This window comes from Grammomys surdaster, unplaced genomic scaffold, assembly GCF_004785775.1.
Source record: "Grammomys surdaster isolate TR1022 unplaced genomic scaffold, NIH_TR_1.0 198, whole genome shotgun sequence".
Lineage (NCBI taxonomy): Eukaryota > Metazoa > Chordata > Mammalia > Rodentia > Muridae > Grammomys > Grammomys surdaster.
Window position 1 is genome coordinate 7,289,743 of NW_021604643.1, and position 16,853 is coordinate 7,306,595.

General features: G+C 38.3%; 1 protein-coding gene across 1 annotated transcript; it reads right to left on the reverse strand.

Moving 5' to 3' along the window:
• Positions 1–7,615: 7,615 nt before the first annotated feature.
• LOC114623415 (olfactory receptor 5B2-like) lies at positions 7,616–8,578 on the reverse strand. The gene has a single exon (XM_028770078.1). It carries the CDS (start codon positions 8,564–8,566, stop codon positions 7,616–7,618), a length of 951 nt encoding a protein of 316 aa, XP_028625911.1. The 5' UTR covers positions 8,567–8,578.
• Positions 8,579–16,853: the final 8,275 nt, after the last annotated feature.

A 16,853-nucleotide genomic window follows, 5' to 3' on the forward strand; every position in this document is an offset into this window, starting at 1 on the left:
GATTAGAGACAGATATAAAGATAGAGATAGATGGCTATTTTATTTATTTACATTTCAAATGTTGCCCCTCTTCCCTGTTGTCCCTCCACAAACCTCCATCCCATCCTTCCTCCCCTTGCTTCTATGAGGGAGCTCCCCAACCCACACACTTACTTCATGCCTCACTGTCCTAGCATTCCCCTACACTGGGACATCCAGCCCCCAAAGGACCAAGGACCCCCCTCCCACTGATGTCAGATAAAGAAATCCTATGCTACATATGTATCTGGAGCCATGGTTTCCTCCAGATGTACTCTTTAGTTGGTTTAATTCCTTGGAGCTCTGGGTGGAGGGTATGGTTGGTTGATATTGTTGTACTTCCTATGAGGTTGCGAAACCCTTCAGCTCCTTCAGTCCTTCCCCTAACTCCTCCATAGGTGTCTCTGTGCTCAGTCTTGTGGTTGGCTGCAAGCATACACATATGTGTTGATCAGGCTTTGACAGAGTCTCACAGGGGACAGCCATACCAGACTCCTGTCAGCAACTGCTTCTGGGCTTTGTAATAGTTTGTGGATTTGGTGTCTGCAGATGGGATGGATCCCTAGGTAGGGCAGTCCCTAGATGGCCTTTCCTTCAGTCTCTGCTCTGCTCTTTTTCTCTGCATTTCCTTTAGACAGGAAAAATTCTGGATTAACATTTTTGAGATGAATGGGTGGCCCCATCCCTCAAAAGGGAGGGGGCATGTCTAACCTCTGGATATAGTCTCTACAGATTCTCTCCCCTCTTTGTTGAGTATTTCAGCTAATGTCATCCCTGTTGAGTCCTAGGAGCCTCTTGCTTCCCTGGCACCTGGGACATTCTAGTGTCTATCCCCAGTTCCCCATCCCTCACTGCTATACACATCTGTTTAGTTTTTTGACCCTCTGTACTTCTCTCCCCCGTCTCCTTCCACACCTGATTCTGCCCCCCTTTTCCCTACCCATCCTCTGTCCTACTCAGATCCCTCCCTCCTTCTACCTCCTGTGATTATTTTATTCCTCCTTCTAAGTAGGACTGAAGCATTCACACTTTGGTCTTTGTTCTTCTTGAGCTTCATATGGTCTATGATTTGTATCATGAGTGTTCTAAACATTTTATTTCAAGTGTTACTGTTTATGTTGTTAAATTTGAAAACACACATAGTACTATTTGTGTAACTAAAGGATATTCCATTTATTCAGGACAAACCAATAGAAACATATTATGTACTCATTAAAGCACACTAACAGGTACTCTGAAGTCATTAACTTTGATATATGTACTAGGAAGCAACAAGGAAAAAAATTTTCCAGTACAGAATAGTTTGTGAAGTGATAAGAGCATTTTTCTACTTGCTATTACTAGTCTATGCATACATAAACTTAAGAGTTTGTTGGGGGATAGTTTTGTGGACTGTATATTCAGATGATGATTTCTCTGCCCAGACAACTGTTCGTAGTATGGTTAATAGCATGGTCAACCATTTCCAGTCTCTATGTTATGTAAAAATTGGTTTCTGTCACTTCTGACTGGTTAATAATATAGTCAATCAGCCAAATAGATGAGCAGAAGATAATAGAGCAGGCCTTCTGGTCCCAGTCAGGGCCTCCCATAAGAAGACAGGATTGGAGCAGTAAAAAACCACAAGGAGAAAGTAAAGAGGGATACCTGATGAATGGACCAGGAAAATTTACCATGAGGTCACCATCAGTGCAACCATGAGGACACAGGGACCACAGGGAGCCAGGACAAGACTCAGTTGTAGGTAAAGGACTACACCATGGAAAGTAGGCAACCTTAGATTGATAGAATAGCTCAGGAGATGTTTGTAAATAAATATACTAAGTCTCTGTGTCTTTATTTGGGAGCAAAAACAGGCAACAGTGGGCATAGAAATTATGTAGATATTCAGGTACAAAAGGTGTATGAATGAGGACCAGCAGTCTCATTTAATCTGGACCCCCAAGATCTCTCAGACACTGGACCACCAACCAAGAAACAAATACCAGCTGATATGAGGTCCCCAACACATATACAGCAGAGGACTGCCGGATCTGAGTTCAGTCAGAGAAGATGCATCTAACCCTCAAGAGACTAGAGACCCCAGGGAGTTTAGAGGTCTGGTCTGGAGGAATAAGTGGGGACATCCTCATAGAGACAGGTGTTGGGAAGGAAGTACGGGATGTGGAACAGTCAGAGGTAGACTGGGAAGGGAATAAAATCTGGAAATCAACAACAACAACAATAATAATAGTAAAGGAGTAAGAAAATCCCCCAAGATTTTTGTTCCTCTGCTCTTCAAAACAGGCTTGGCTGGATATTCAATATACCCCTCTTCCCCTTTCTTGTCCTTAAGCTGTATACAGTGAAACTTCTCTTTTCTATACTTTGGTTCTATGCAATATAATAAGCTTGATGGTGTCTTCTTTTAATATATAATTCCTTTCTTGCTGGTTATTTTGTACAGTAGAATTCATTAGTTGATGTGCTGCAAAGTCAAACAACTACAAAACATTTAAAAATACTGTAATTATAAAAATTTCAGTATCTTAAATATCAGTAAAATGAGCATTGAGAGGATGCTTTCTTATTTTAGAAAAGAAATTCCCATTATAGATTAGACCAGCTGTGGAAAGATAAACCATAATCAGATTATTCTATATGAAAATATATATTTTAAACTTTAAAAAGAATAATTTAAAACCAAAGGTTAAGTTGTTAAAGAATAGATGAAGAATACTGGGCTGTTAAAAGTTACCATTACTTAAGAAATATATGCTAGGTAGACAGATGGATCCATGGTTAAAAATGGAAATTGTTCTTGCAAAGTACTTGAGTTAGGTTACCAGTAGGCATAATAGATGATTCACAACTATTTGTAATTCCAGCCCCAGGAAATCTGAGGTCCTCTTCTGGACTTTACAGACATTTCTACACAAAAACCCACACTTATATGCACAATATTTTAAAATGTAACCCTACATTCAATAGAGAGCTAACATCCAAAATATATAAAGAACTCAAGAAGTTAACCTCCAAAAAACCAAATAACCATTTTTTATTGTGTACAGAGCTAAATGGACAATTCACACAGGAGAATCTTAAATAGCCTAGAAGCACCTAAAGAAATGTTCAAACTCCTTAGTCATCACAGAAATGAGAATCAAAATGACTCTGATATTCCACCTCATACTAATCAGAATGGCGAAGATCAAAAACTCAAGTGACAGAACATGCTGGCTAGAATGTGAAGAAAAACAGAACACTCCTCCATTGTTGGTGGGATTGCAAGCTGGTACAACCATTCTGGAAATCAATTTGGAAGTTTCTCAGATAATTGCAAATAGTTCTACCTGAAGACCCAGCTATACAACTCTAGAGCATAAACCCAAAAGATGCCCTACCATACCACAAAGATATATGCTCCACTACGTTCATAGCAGCCTTATGTGTAATAGAAAGAAGCTAGAAACAAACCAGATATCCCTCAACCAAAGGATGCATACAGAAAATGTTTCATTAACGCAATTGAATACTATTCATCTATTAAAAACGAGGACATCATGACTTTGGCAGGCAAATAGACAGAACTAGAAAATATTACCCTGAGTGAGGAAACTCAGACCCAAAAGGACATGCATGGTATGTACTCACTTATAAGTGGATATTAGTCAAAAAGTACAGAATACCTAGGATACAACCCAGAAACTGTAAAAAAGAGTGACAAGCAGAAAGGCCCAAGTGAGGATGCTTCAATCTCACTTAGAAAGGGAAGAATATAATCACTGGTGGCAGAGGGAGAGAAGGACATGTGTGGGAGAGGGTGTTGGAGGAGAAAGGGGAATAAAATCAGGTATGATAGTACAGGGGAGAAGCCTTGAATGCAAGGAGAAGGAATGAAAATAAGCAGCCTGGGAAGGGGGTGGAAGGGGGTGTACCCTCTAGAAATTACCAGAGACCTGGGAGGTAAGAGACCCTCAGGACTCCATAGAGGTGACCTTAGCCAAAATGCCCAACACTGGAGAGAGGGAATTCAAGGAGTCCACCTCCAGTAATTAGACAGGGCTTCAAGTTACTAAGGTCAAAATTTTTGACCCAGAATTGTTCCTGTCTAAGAGATATGCAAGGACAAAAATGACTAACAGTCCAAAAGAAAGTTGATCCAATGAACAGCCCAACTTGGGATCCATCTCATGGGGGAAGAGGCACATCAAGGCCTGACACTATTACTGATGCTATTATGTGATTACAGACTGAAGCCTGGAATGACTGTCCTCTAAGATGCCTTACCAGCAGCTGACTGACATAGAAGAAGATACTTACACCCAAACATTGGACTAAAGTTGGAGACCCATATGGTTGAATGAGGAGAAAACTGACGAAGCTGAAGGGTAGGGTGACCCCATAGGAAGACCAGCAGTCTCAACTCACCCGGACCCCTGGGAGCTCCCAGACCCTGAGCCACCAACCATGCAGCATACGCATACATAGCAGAGGAATGCCTGTTCTGGCCTTAGTGGGAGAAGATTCTCCAAGTCCTGGAGAAACTTGAGGCCCCATGAATTGCAGAGGCCTGGTGGTGGAGGAGCATCCTCTTGGGACAGCAGAGAGAATGAATAAGGTGAGAAATTGTGAGATGGGGGACTGAGATGGGGGAACAACAGATGGATTGCAAATTAATTAATTAGTTTAAAATATTTTGTAATGTATTAACATAAAGGAAACATGCCATTGGCAATTGGCAATGACTTTCCTAGACATAAAAGTAGAGACACAAGAAAAAGTATACTTTTCTGAAAATTATATTTCTCTTACTATGAAAAACATACCAGAGCAAATAGTGTATCATTTCAGAAGTTTCATTCAGTGTTTGTCCTTTGATTCATGTGACCTTTACACCTTTGGTGAAATAACACATTATGCCAGGATAAACCTGGCAGAGGAAAATTTGCTTGATGACAACAAGGAAGAAAAGAATGATTGATATGGAGAGGAAGTGTGGTCTCAATATCCCCTTTTAATTCTTCATCTCCTATAACCTTACTCCCTTCTTCCAGTTTCCACCTAATAAAGTTTTCACTACCTCCAAACAGGGCCAACAGCAGAGAATCAAGGCTTCAATACGTGAGCCTTGAACACACAGGGTCTGGGGAGTGTTGTGGGTATTATGGCACAAATTTCAACAATAACCAAAATATGAACCTTTTTGCACCACTGTAGCATAAAAATAAATATTTTTAAATGGGCACTTCTCTAAAGACCAACATATATACAATATTTGTGGGGTAATATACTTATCACTAGAAATAAAAAGGATACTAAAAGGAAACTATGCACATACATATCACTTCATATTTCTTAAGTATCTATTGTTGAAAGCAAAGGTGCTATGGAAAATGTAAAGTAGCTGCCCAAGTTTTAGAAATTAAATTACCACAAGTGCTAATGTTTCCTTCCTGTCTCCACAAATTATAAGAATTTTGATTAGATAGATACACTCTTGGCGTTGTCTACAAGCATGAAGAGATAGAATGAGCTCAATGTTCAAAGTGAATGAATGGATAAAGGAAATACCTTCAGATTTTTAAACTATTAATATATTTCCTATGTTCAAAGATTGGTTTGAAAAGTCTTTGTAGAGAAGGAGAAAAATGAAATAGAAAATGATCAGTATGCTGATAGTTCTAAAGTCATATAGTCCTTAGAGACTAGACTTCTGAGATTTACTCTAAATATATTTAGATTTGGAAACTAAAACCGAGAGTTTGTTCCATGTATGTTATTTTGAAGATATCAAAGAAACTAAATAAAAGTATAAAAACAAAGCACATCACAGGATGGAGCACAGAATATCTCTATTCAGACTATGAAGACAGGTTGAGTCAATGAAATGACTAAAATGACATCATCTTGTCCTGAGTCCATTTTGTGTCTACTAAGACACTTCTCAGTCCTCCTTCCTGTTCCCTCAACAGCTACATCTGCTTTAGCAACACATTTAGGATTTAAATGACCCTGATCATAGTTTAGGTGTATTCACCATAATAATATTTAAATAAAAATTAATTTGTCATATTGTATACAAAATATTTTCACCAAATAAAATGTTGCAATGTTACTTTGACTCTGTACCTCTCATATAGCACTAATGTAACTGCGGATTTTTTGGAGTTTGCCTTTTATCTTATTTTACTTTTTTTTTGTTTGTTTGTTTTTCTCTGTGTAGTTCTGGCTGTCCTGGAACTCACTCTGGAGACCAGGCTGGCTTGGAACTCAGAAATCCGCCTGTCTCTGCCTCCCAAGTGCTGGGATTAAAGGCGTGCACCACCACCACCCAGCGAAGTTTGCCTTTTAAGATAGAGTATTCCTGAGTTTTGACACCAAGAGACTCTTAAGAATTAGTTCTTGGCCACTGGTCAAAATTAAAGGATTTTTAGCCAGGCGGTGGTGGCACACCCCTTTAATCCCAGCACTTGGGAGGCAGAGATGGACGGATTTCTGAGTTTGAGGCCAGCCTGGTCTCCAGAGTGAGTTCCAGACAGCCAGAGCTACACAGAGAAACCCTGTCTCAAAAAAAAAAAAATTAAATTAAAGGATTTTTATACTCATAATTGGCTTAATTACTCTGCTGGTCTTTATCTTTCATTTTTGAAAGTCCCAGTGAAATTACTCCATGTACACAGATCTGAACCTCATTCTAAACCTCCATGGCAAGTAAGGAGGATGCGGGGAAGGTATCCCCTGAAAAAATTTCAAGGACTTTTGTTTCCCATGGAATTGGGAATGTCAGAATGGCTAGTGTATTCCCAGATATTAAAATGGATGAGTCCTTTGAAACTCTTAGTGGGTAAGTCCATACAGTGCATTCAGTCTCGATGATAGGGATACACTGCTTGAGGAACTTCTTGGGGACTAAGAGAAATAGGTCTCTTTGGCAGCATTCTTTTTTCTCATGAAGATTATGTCAACAAAATGAAAACAAAAAATACAAGTAAAGAGTTGGAAGAAATAAAATATCAGTCATAAGTACATCTATGAGTGCTTTATTAATGAATGCCAAAATTTGGAAACAATCCATATATATTTCAATACATGAATAGAAGGAGTATAACCAATCGAACATTACCCAATACTAAAATTAAAAGATGTATCGTCATAGAAAGACAGAAAGAAACAAGTGAAAAAAGAAAAACAGAAGGAAATTTATGTTATAAATCAAATCAATTATTTAAATTATTACTATTTAAATATAGCTATACTTCAAATCTCCCATTCAGGTCCGTGGTCTGTATGTGTTCACAACACATATGCATACACACACATATACATACACACATTACTTTAAAATGTATGTCTATTTATGTATCTATATACTTAAATATGATAGAAAACTGTAAATGAGTAAATAGATCACATATAAATTACCAAGATATGACAAGTAAATCCCAGCAATTCTTAAAATTTTCCTTGACATTTTTCATTTACGTATGTTACTCACTTGCAAACATTTTGATATAAAATAGACTTTTGAAGAGATGAATATGTTAGGCAGGAATCCCTCTGTATTGTAGCGCTTACATCTAATGCACAACGAATATGAGAGAGAAAACAATTACTTTCAACCTGAAATCTCACTCTTACATAAAAGTTTTGCCTTTTCAACCACTTTCTTGAATGCATTGTTGACTTCCTTATTCCTTAGGCTATAGACCAAAGGGTTTAGTGTGGGAATAATCATAGTGTAGAACATAGATGCTATTTTATCTGCATCCATGGAATGACTGGAACTAGGTTGTAAGTACATGAAAATGACAGTGCTATAAAATATGGAGACTACAGTGAGATGGGAGGCACACGTGGACAAAGCTTTTTGATGTCCCTGGTCGGACTTCATCTTCAAGACGGTAATAAATATAAAGAGATAGGAAACTAAGATGATCAGAAGAGCAAAGAAAACATTGAAGGTTGACAAAAAAACAAGAATCACTTCACTGAGGTGTATATCAGAGCAAGACAGAGCCAGGACTGCTGGAACATCACAGAAAAAATGATGGACCACATTAGATTTACAAAAAGAGAGACTGAATATGTCCCCAACATGAAAAATGGCATTCAAGAAACCGCAGATATAAGAGCCAATGTTCAAACAAATACAAACACTTGTCGTCATCCTGGTGGAATAATGCAGGGGTTTGCATACTGCTACATAGCGGTCATAGGCCATTGATGCTAACAGGTAATTTTCCCCAGTGGCAAAACCTACAAAGAAGAACATCTGTGCAGCACAGGCATTGTAGGAGACCATCTTGGAGACTACGAAGAACTCAGACATGACCATGGGAGTGACAGCTGAAGAGTAACCCAAGTCTACAAGGGACAGGTTACAAAGGAAAAAGTACATTGGGGTGTGCAAGTGAGAGTCCATAAGAACCAACATTATCATCCCCATGTTTCCAATCACATCAATGAGGTAAATGAGGGTGAACATGATGAAAAGAGGAACCTGTAGGCCTGGGTCATCAGTTAGTCCCAGGAGAATGAACTCACTCACTTTGGTACAATTCTCCATCAACTATCTGGAAGTCAGTAGATGTCCTATAGAAATGAGAATTAAAAGAAGAGAATGATAAAAATAGATTTTAGGGCCAATAAAAAATAAGTTATTGTGTTATTCAAGGTAGGATGGATATTTAATAAATGCTAATGGTCCAGAGGATATAGAGAAAATAAAACTGTGGGAGATTGTTATTTGTATGAATGTCAAATTACTACATGGGAATATAAATTACTACAGAGTCTACTATGTAGGTTTCTCAAAAAATACAAAAATATTGAAAGAGATACCTTCTGAGTATGAATCCAAAGGAAAGGATTCTATCCGTCTATCAAATAGTTGCCTGCATATCCACTCACATTTTACAGCACTGAAGAGATGAAATCAAGCTAGGAATTGATTCCCTGAGCAAGGGAGTCGATTTTAAACCAGATGGTCAGCCCTGAAAATATACATAAAATAACATTATTATACAGACTGATAGTACACATGTTATATATCAACAGTTAATGGAAAAATAGAGCATGATTTTGAAAAAAGAGCAAGGATGGTATATGGAGGTAGGTGTTGGAGAGGAAAAAAGGAAGGGGAAATGATATAATTATAATATCAATAGTAAATTAAATAACTTTTTAAAGTGGTATAGAGATAAGTATATTATTCAGCTATATAACGAATGAAATCCTATCATTTTCAGAAAAATTGGCAGATGAGTTCATTCTAAATAAAATAAACCAGACAGACACACAGACACAGACACAGACACACACGCACACGCACACGCACACACACACAGATGAATATTTCCATGTTGAAAGCTTTTTTGAAGTGTTGATGTGGATACTGCATAGTAATTAACTAGCAGCTGAGGAGAAAGTGGAAAGGAGCTAGGGATTGTCTCAATAGTAAGTAAAAGAGTCAGAAGGAATAAGCTATGGTTGGGAAAAATTAGTTCACAATAATCTGTTGTATCTTTTATAAAGAATGGAAAGAAATCAGTTTATGGTTTCAAACCTAATAAGGAGAAAAAAAATGTTCATATGCCTTATTCGATCATTATACTCGCAACACATGTATAGAGCTCAGAAATGTATACAATGATTACAATACACATAAATTTAAATATAATGGAACATCTTAAATGTAAATCAGTATATATATATATATATATATATATATATATATATATATATATCATGAGAGTATAAGTTGCTACAGATACTACTTATATAGGTTCCTCAAAATATACATAAATATATCAGAAGGGAACATGTAAGCAGGCTGAAAACTTTTCTTCTTTGAAAGCTGCTTCTTTCTTACACATAAACCTGAGTTCAAGGTTTGATTGTAGAATCTATTCTTACTGTGCCTTGAACTGGTCACTTACTTGCTATTTATTTGAAAAACTAAACAAAATAAAATAATCCCTCCAACAAAATTACAGAATTATAACTGTAATAGAATTTTTTTACCTATTCCTTTGAATAAATAGATTGACAATCTGGATTTTACAAGTCTGAAACTTTATCATGACAAAATGTATAAATTTGGGAAAGAAACCTCTGGCTAAGAACACTGGCTGCTCCAGAAGACCCACATTCAAATGCCAGAACCAAAGTTATGGGTTATAACCATTTTGTAGCTTCAATTCCAAATGTTTCATTGCCTCCTTCTGGCCTTCTTGGGCACTGCATGCATGTAGCACAGAAACATACATATGGGCAAAAACACCCACACACAGGAAATAATTTTTTTTTTTTTACTAAAAGAAAAAAATGTGAATTATTTTGGAGAAGTTCTATTTTGGAGACATCTTACAAATATCACTTACCTTACTCCAACCTCAGTTTTGAATCAAGTATACCATAAATACAGAATTATGTCTCTGAAGACCAAATAAAAGCAGTCTCATAAAATGGTTCAGGAACCAGTTGAAACTTTAAACTCATTCTGTATAATTATAATCTGGAGTTTTTTCTGTCCCTTTTCACTGACCAATGAAATCCTCAGTTTGAGAAAGGCAGTTCAGAATAATAACCAATGTGTATGCAGCACAGATCAACTCTGCTAAAAATCTGTTTCACACAGAAGATTGTACTGTGATTTTACAGGCCAATGAAGGAGACCAAAAGGGAGTTGTAGAGACATCAGGGAAATAGACTTCTATGACACAACCATAGTGCCTTATCTATTTACTTTTAGCAGAAGCAATTAAACTGCCTTTGGGACCAAACTTAATGGTTGCACAGGAATACAGATGCATCTGTGTTTTTTCTGTCATTTTTTAAACGAAAGCACAGCTTATGCAGATTAAATTGTACTCACCTGGGAACTCAGTTCTTACTTTAGAAAAATATATATGATCATATACCTGGTTTTATCTTTATGTTTGCTTTTACAAAATAATAAAAACATACTAATGGCATCTTACAATATCTAGCATCCTGTGTGGCTTATTTTTCCTACCCTAATGCATCTGTGTTTCACACATGAGACCTTGTTCCTTATGATTATTACTTGGTATCTAGTATGTGACTCTACCCATATTATTTACTGATAAATGAGTAAATGAATAATTTTTATTAATTAAAATTGGCACATATCTTTAATCCCAGCATTCAGGAGGCAGAGGCAGGCAGATCTCTGTGAATTTAAGGCCATTCTGGTATACAAAGCCAGTTACAAGGCAGCCAAGGCTACACACACACACATACACACATATACGCACACATACACACACATAAACACACACACACACACTGTACAAAAATTCAAAATAAAATTATTTAAATATAGCATACATGTATACAATATATTTTGATTACTCTCAACCCCTAGCTCTTTCATCTTTCTCCCAAATCAAGTCCTACAAGTTCCTTTTACATACTCACGTATTTTGGGTTGATTATTGACCCATAGGCTTTAACCCAGACCATCTACCTAACCATTGATTTGAAGCATCCAATGAAGCATGGTGAGTACACCAGGAGCTCAACATGTGAAGACACTAATACTCCTCTTCCAGTACCCAAACTAGGTTTTAATATCAACTAACCTAAGGGAGTCACCAATATTTTTATGTGAGTATTCACTCTAGAATATACCACCTCTAGAAGTTCCCTTGTGAAATTTTAGGGTCACTTAGGTATTCTATCACATCATATGCAAATGAAGTTAATTCTTCCTTTCCACATTGTATGCCCTTGATTTCCATCATTTCTCTTATTGATCTACCTAAGACTACAAATATTGTATTTAATAAGTACAGAGAGAATGGAGAGCTTTGCCTTGTTCCTGATTTTAGTGGAATTGTTTTGAATTTCTCTCCATTTAAGCTGCTGATGGCTGTGGACTTGATCTAGACTCCATTTTTTTGTTTGTTTGTTTAGGTATGTCCTGTATCCCTAATCTTTCCAAAACTTTATCGTCAAGGAATGTTAAAAACTTTGTCAAATGCCTTTTCTACATCTAATGAGATAAATCCTGTGAGTTTTTTCTTTCATTTCATTTGTCTGGTGGATTACATTTATTACTTTCATGCACTGAACCACCCCTGCATATCAGAGATGAAGCTTACTGGCTTATGGTGGATGATCTTTCATATACAATCTTCAATTTAATTTGCAAGTATTTTATTGATTATTTTTGGACCTAAATTCATAAGGAAATTAGTCTTAATTTCTGGAGCAAGTAGACCATGTCACCAGAAAGAAGAACTGGTAAGGTTGAAACAGGTTCAAAAACCCCAGGAAACTCATAATTGAGAATGGCAGGCATTGGAATCAGCTCATAGTCAGTCTATACCTGTCCTGGAACACAGGTAGAGACACCCCATTGAGATGATTATGACATTCATTCATGTATCATAAAAACCTAGAGTACTCCATGCTAATGAGGTATCTAGATAGGCCCAAACTGTTTAGCCAATGAGCTTCCCTTCCTGGGTATCCCTTCCTGCAAAAGGTATTTTAATCCCTAGTCCATCCAGATTAAGATGTATGCATTCGCATCTGCCTTGAAAATGAAGCAGTTTGAATAAGCAAGGACCATCTCTTTCTTCAAAAATTGCTACAAAGTGATGGGAGGCATTCGTAGTAAAGACCTCTGCCTAAATCTCCCAGAGAATGCCTTCTCTCTTCCAGCCCCTACATCTCCTTTCTGCTAGGCACATAGAAAAACATAGACTCATGGACTCTTAGCTGTCCCCAGCAGTGTCTGGATAAAAAGGAGTTTGAGAACCATGGCATCCATCAGAAACCCAGCTGTAACTCACCCCAGGAAACACAGGCTGGGACCCCCCCTACTAGACTGTATTCTTCCTTCCCCAAGCTACGCTCCAGCATCCCAGACGCAAGCAGACATGCAGCTCCGCATTAATTTCTTTTCATTGTTATGTCTTCATATGGTTTGGGTACCAGGGTAACTGTGATCTCATAAAATGAATTGGGCAATATTACCTTTGTTTCTATATTGTGGAATAAGTTGAGGAGTATTGAAATTAACACTTCTTGATAAAGCTGTTAGAATTCTGCAACAATAACATCTGTCTCTAAGTTTTTTGGTTGTGAGATTTTGAATGAGTGCTTCTACTTCACTAGGGGTTATCATCTATTTATATTGCTTATCTGATCTTAATTTAATTTTGGTAAGTGGTACCTATCAAGAAAATTGACCATTTCTTTTAGACAGGAGCAATGGGTCAGAAGTTTCATAGGTTAGTTGATGTGCCCATACCTCCACTGTAGGAAGTTAAACACCAACCCTCTTGCACAAAAGAACACCATCCACAGCGGGAGGGTAGATCACACTGTTAGATAGTAATGAGATATTGGTCCCACACAGGGAGGGATGAACCAATCAAACATCTGTCCTGGAGTTATTTGGAAACAGGGAGGCCCAGAGGCAGACTCCTGGAGTAAGAAGGAGGAATAGCTGAACGGGCATGAGAGGCATCAGAGAGCAATTGGGAAAGAAGGTATTTGATTCATTTATGGAAGTATTAACAAGAAAAGCAAGCAGCATGGGTCATCAACTTGCATGCAGAGCCAATAGTCTTGGGCAAGGGAGGGAACAGATTGATGAAGAAGTGAAAATGCCATCTGAAGTACCTCCTCAGTCTGGGGGTCAAGTTGTAATTTCCCCCAATTTTCAGGGAGGGTAATAGGGTAGTAATTAAGCTCAGGGTACTGTGCTTGAATGAGCTGTTCAATCCTTTTTTTCAACTTCAATTTCACATACTCAATCTTGAACCACTCCCCCATCAGTATAATTGATGGGTGAGGCACAGTTCCGACAAAAGTCTTGTCCAGTGATAAACATAGCATTGGGAAGGGACCATATTGCCTCCTTTTAAGGAGGGCAGGGCCAACTATAAAATAAGAAGAAGAAGGAGAAGAAGAAGAAGGAGAAGGAGGAGGAGGAGGAGGAGGAGGAGGAGGAGGAGGAGGAAAGAAAGAAAGAAAGAAAGAAAGAAAGAAAGAAAGAAAGAAAGAAAGAAAGAAAGAAAGAAAAAATGAGAACAGGGCCTTGCTATGCCATTGTGGACGGTCATCCAATAGGTTTTATTATCTGTTTTGCGGGTGCACTGTTGGTCCTGACCGTAACAAACTGCCTGCATGGTAGGATAAAAGGCAGTACAGGTACATGGACCCAGCCTATCATGTACAGTTGGAATGATTTCATGTTTTATAATACTACCCACTTTTGAACAGGGACATTATTGGGGTCAGCAACCAGATATGTGACTTGGAGCCACAATCAATCATTTGTAGGGTGGTGCCTCCCAGGGTATAGGCCTTATAGCTGCCTCCTTTACAGTCACAGGAATTACCCGACGGTTTTTTGAGGATTTCTCATGCTCCTTGGGGTTCACCAAATCCTCTTTCAGTCAAGATGGGGGACAACATCCATGGCAGCAGCAGGGCCATTTTCTTGATCATCTTGGCCTCCTGAGGAAGAAGCTTAGGGGGGTTTCTCAGGTCAGATAGACTCCCTGGGAATGTCACTGTCAGCCTCCCCTGGTTGAGGCATATACTTTATATCTCTGGCTGGTATTCAGATTGGTCTTTTTCACTTTGGGGAAATATGTAGCAGAATCCCCTCTAGGTTGTCAGGAGCAGCTCTGGTCCTCTCCAGGCTCTCATCAGTGGGTCCCTCCATCTGACTCGTATTGAACTATAGGAGATGGAGGAGGTCCAATGTCTTTGAAATGGGGACAACTGATGAATTTCTTTTGAAAAATTTAAAATATTTAAAGTAAATAATGCCTTTTTCAGCTGATCATGTAGAGGTAAAGACTCCCCCTTTTGTTTTTGTAACTGAAACTTTAAAGCATGATTTTGTCTTTCAACTACTGCCTGTCTTTTTAGGTTGTAAAGGATGCCAGTAGTGTCGGAGATCTTCCACTTATGGACAAACTCTGAAAAAGGTTTGCTTGTAAAACATGGGAGGGGCCCCTCAAGTTTATTCTATGGCTAGCCAGCTGGCCGATTGCATTGTTAAGGGGAGAGATCTTTCCGTTAGATTCTTAGGAACAGAGCTTTCTATCCTCACAAGTGGCACCAGTCTGTTGGCTCCTTGCCAGCAGGTCCAGGTGAGAAAAGAGAGGCCCCAGTCCCACTGGTTCTTTCCAGGGCTGAGAGGGATAATGAGTGTCTTTGACCCAAAAGAAACACACCAAGAAGGGAGTGTTGTCGAAGCAGGAACTCAACTTTATTGCATCAACCTCTCGCTTATATAAATTTGGAGCATAGGGAAGGGGATTTTTGGTGGGATAAGATGACATAGGATGCAGGGAAGGGTGATGAAGGGTATGGAGTGATTGAAAGAGCCAATGGCAATGCTTTACATCAGCAATGGCAGGGCAGAGGAAGGGCCAAACAGGTCTTGCTGAGTCACTCTGATACTGAGATAGGTCTCAAAACTTGAGCCAGGCTTAAGTTCTCCCAAAAGGCTACAGAAACTCAAGCCAGGCTTGGGTTTGTCCTCAAGGCCCAAACCAGGGCCAAAATGGGGCCCAACAGTCTGTCTTTAATATCTCTCAACATCAATGAATTCAATTCCCCAATAAAAAGACATATAAGCTGAAGACTGGATACTCGAACAGATTCTAGCATTTTGCTGCATAAACACACACACACACACACACACACACACACACACATACCTCAATAACACAAACAGATACTACCTCAGAGTAAAAGGCTAGAAAAAAGTTTCCCAAGCAAATAGTCCCAAAAATCAAGGTAGAGTTGCCATACTAAAATTCAATGAAATAGACTTTAAAGCAAAAGTTATCAAGCAAGATGATTAGGGGCACTTGATATTCATCAAAGGAAAAATTAACCAAAAGAAAGTCTCAATTCTGAACATCTGTGGCCCAAATGCAAGGGCACCCACATTCATAAGAAGACACTTCACTAAAGCTCAAAACACACATTGACCCAACTCAATAATGGTGGGAGATTTCAATATACCACTCTCATCTATGGACAAGTTATGGAAACAGAGATACAGTGAAGCTAATATAGATTATGAACCAAATGAATTTAACATGTATCTACAGAACATTTTACAGTAAAACAAAAGAATATACCTTCTTCTCAACACAGCATGGTACCTTCTCCAAAATTGACCATATAATCGGTCACAAAACAAGTTTCAACCAATACAAGAAGATTGAAATAATCCCATGTATCCTATCAGATCATCAGGGACTAAGGCTAGACTTAAATAACATCAAAAAATCAGAAAACCCACATTCCCTTGGAAACTGAAAAGTTCTTTACTCAATTACAACTTGGTCAAGAAAGAGAGAGAGAGAGAGAGAGAGAGAGAGAGAGAGAGAGAGAGAGAGGGAGGGAGGGATGGATGGATGAATGAATGATTAAATTAATTTAAAACTTCCTGGAATTGAATGGAAATGATAGCACAGCATGCCCAAACTTATGGGATACAATGAAACCAGTGCTAAGAAGAAAATTCATAGCACTAAGTGCCCTCATAAAGAAATTGGAGAGATACTACACTAGCAACTTAACAGCACACCTGGAAAGCTCTAGAACAAAATGAAGCAAACACACCCAAGAGGAGTAGATGGCAGAAAATACTCAAACTTAGTAATTAACCAAATAGAAACAAAGAGAACAATAAACCAAGAATCAACAAAAACAAAAGCTGGTTCTTTGGGAAAATCAACAAGATAGATATACATCTAGCCAAACTAACTAAAGGGCACAGAGACAGTATCCAAATCGACAAAATCAGAAATGAAAAAGGAGACATAACAACAAAAACTGAGGAA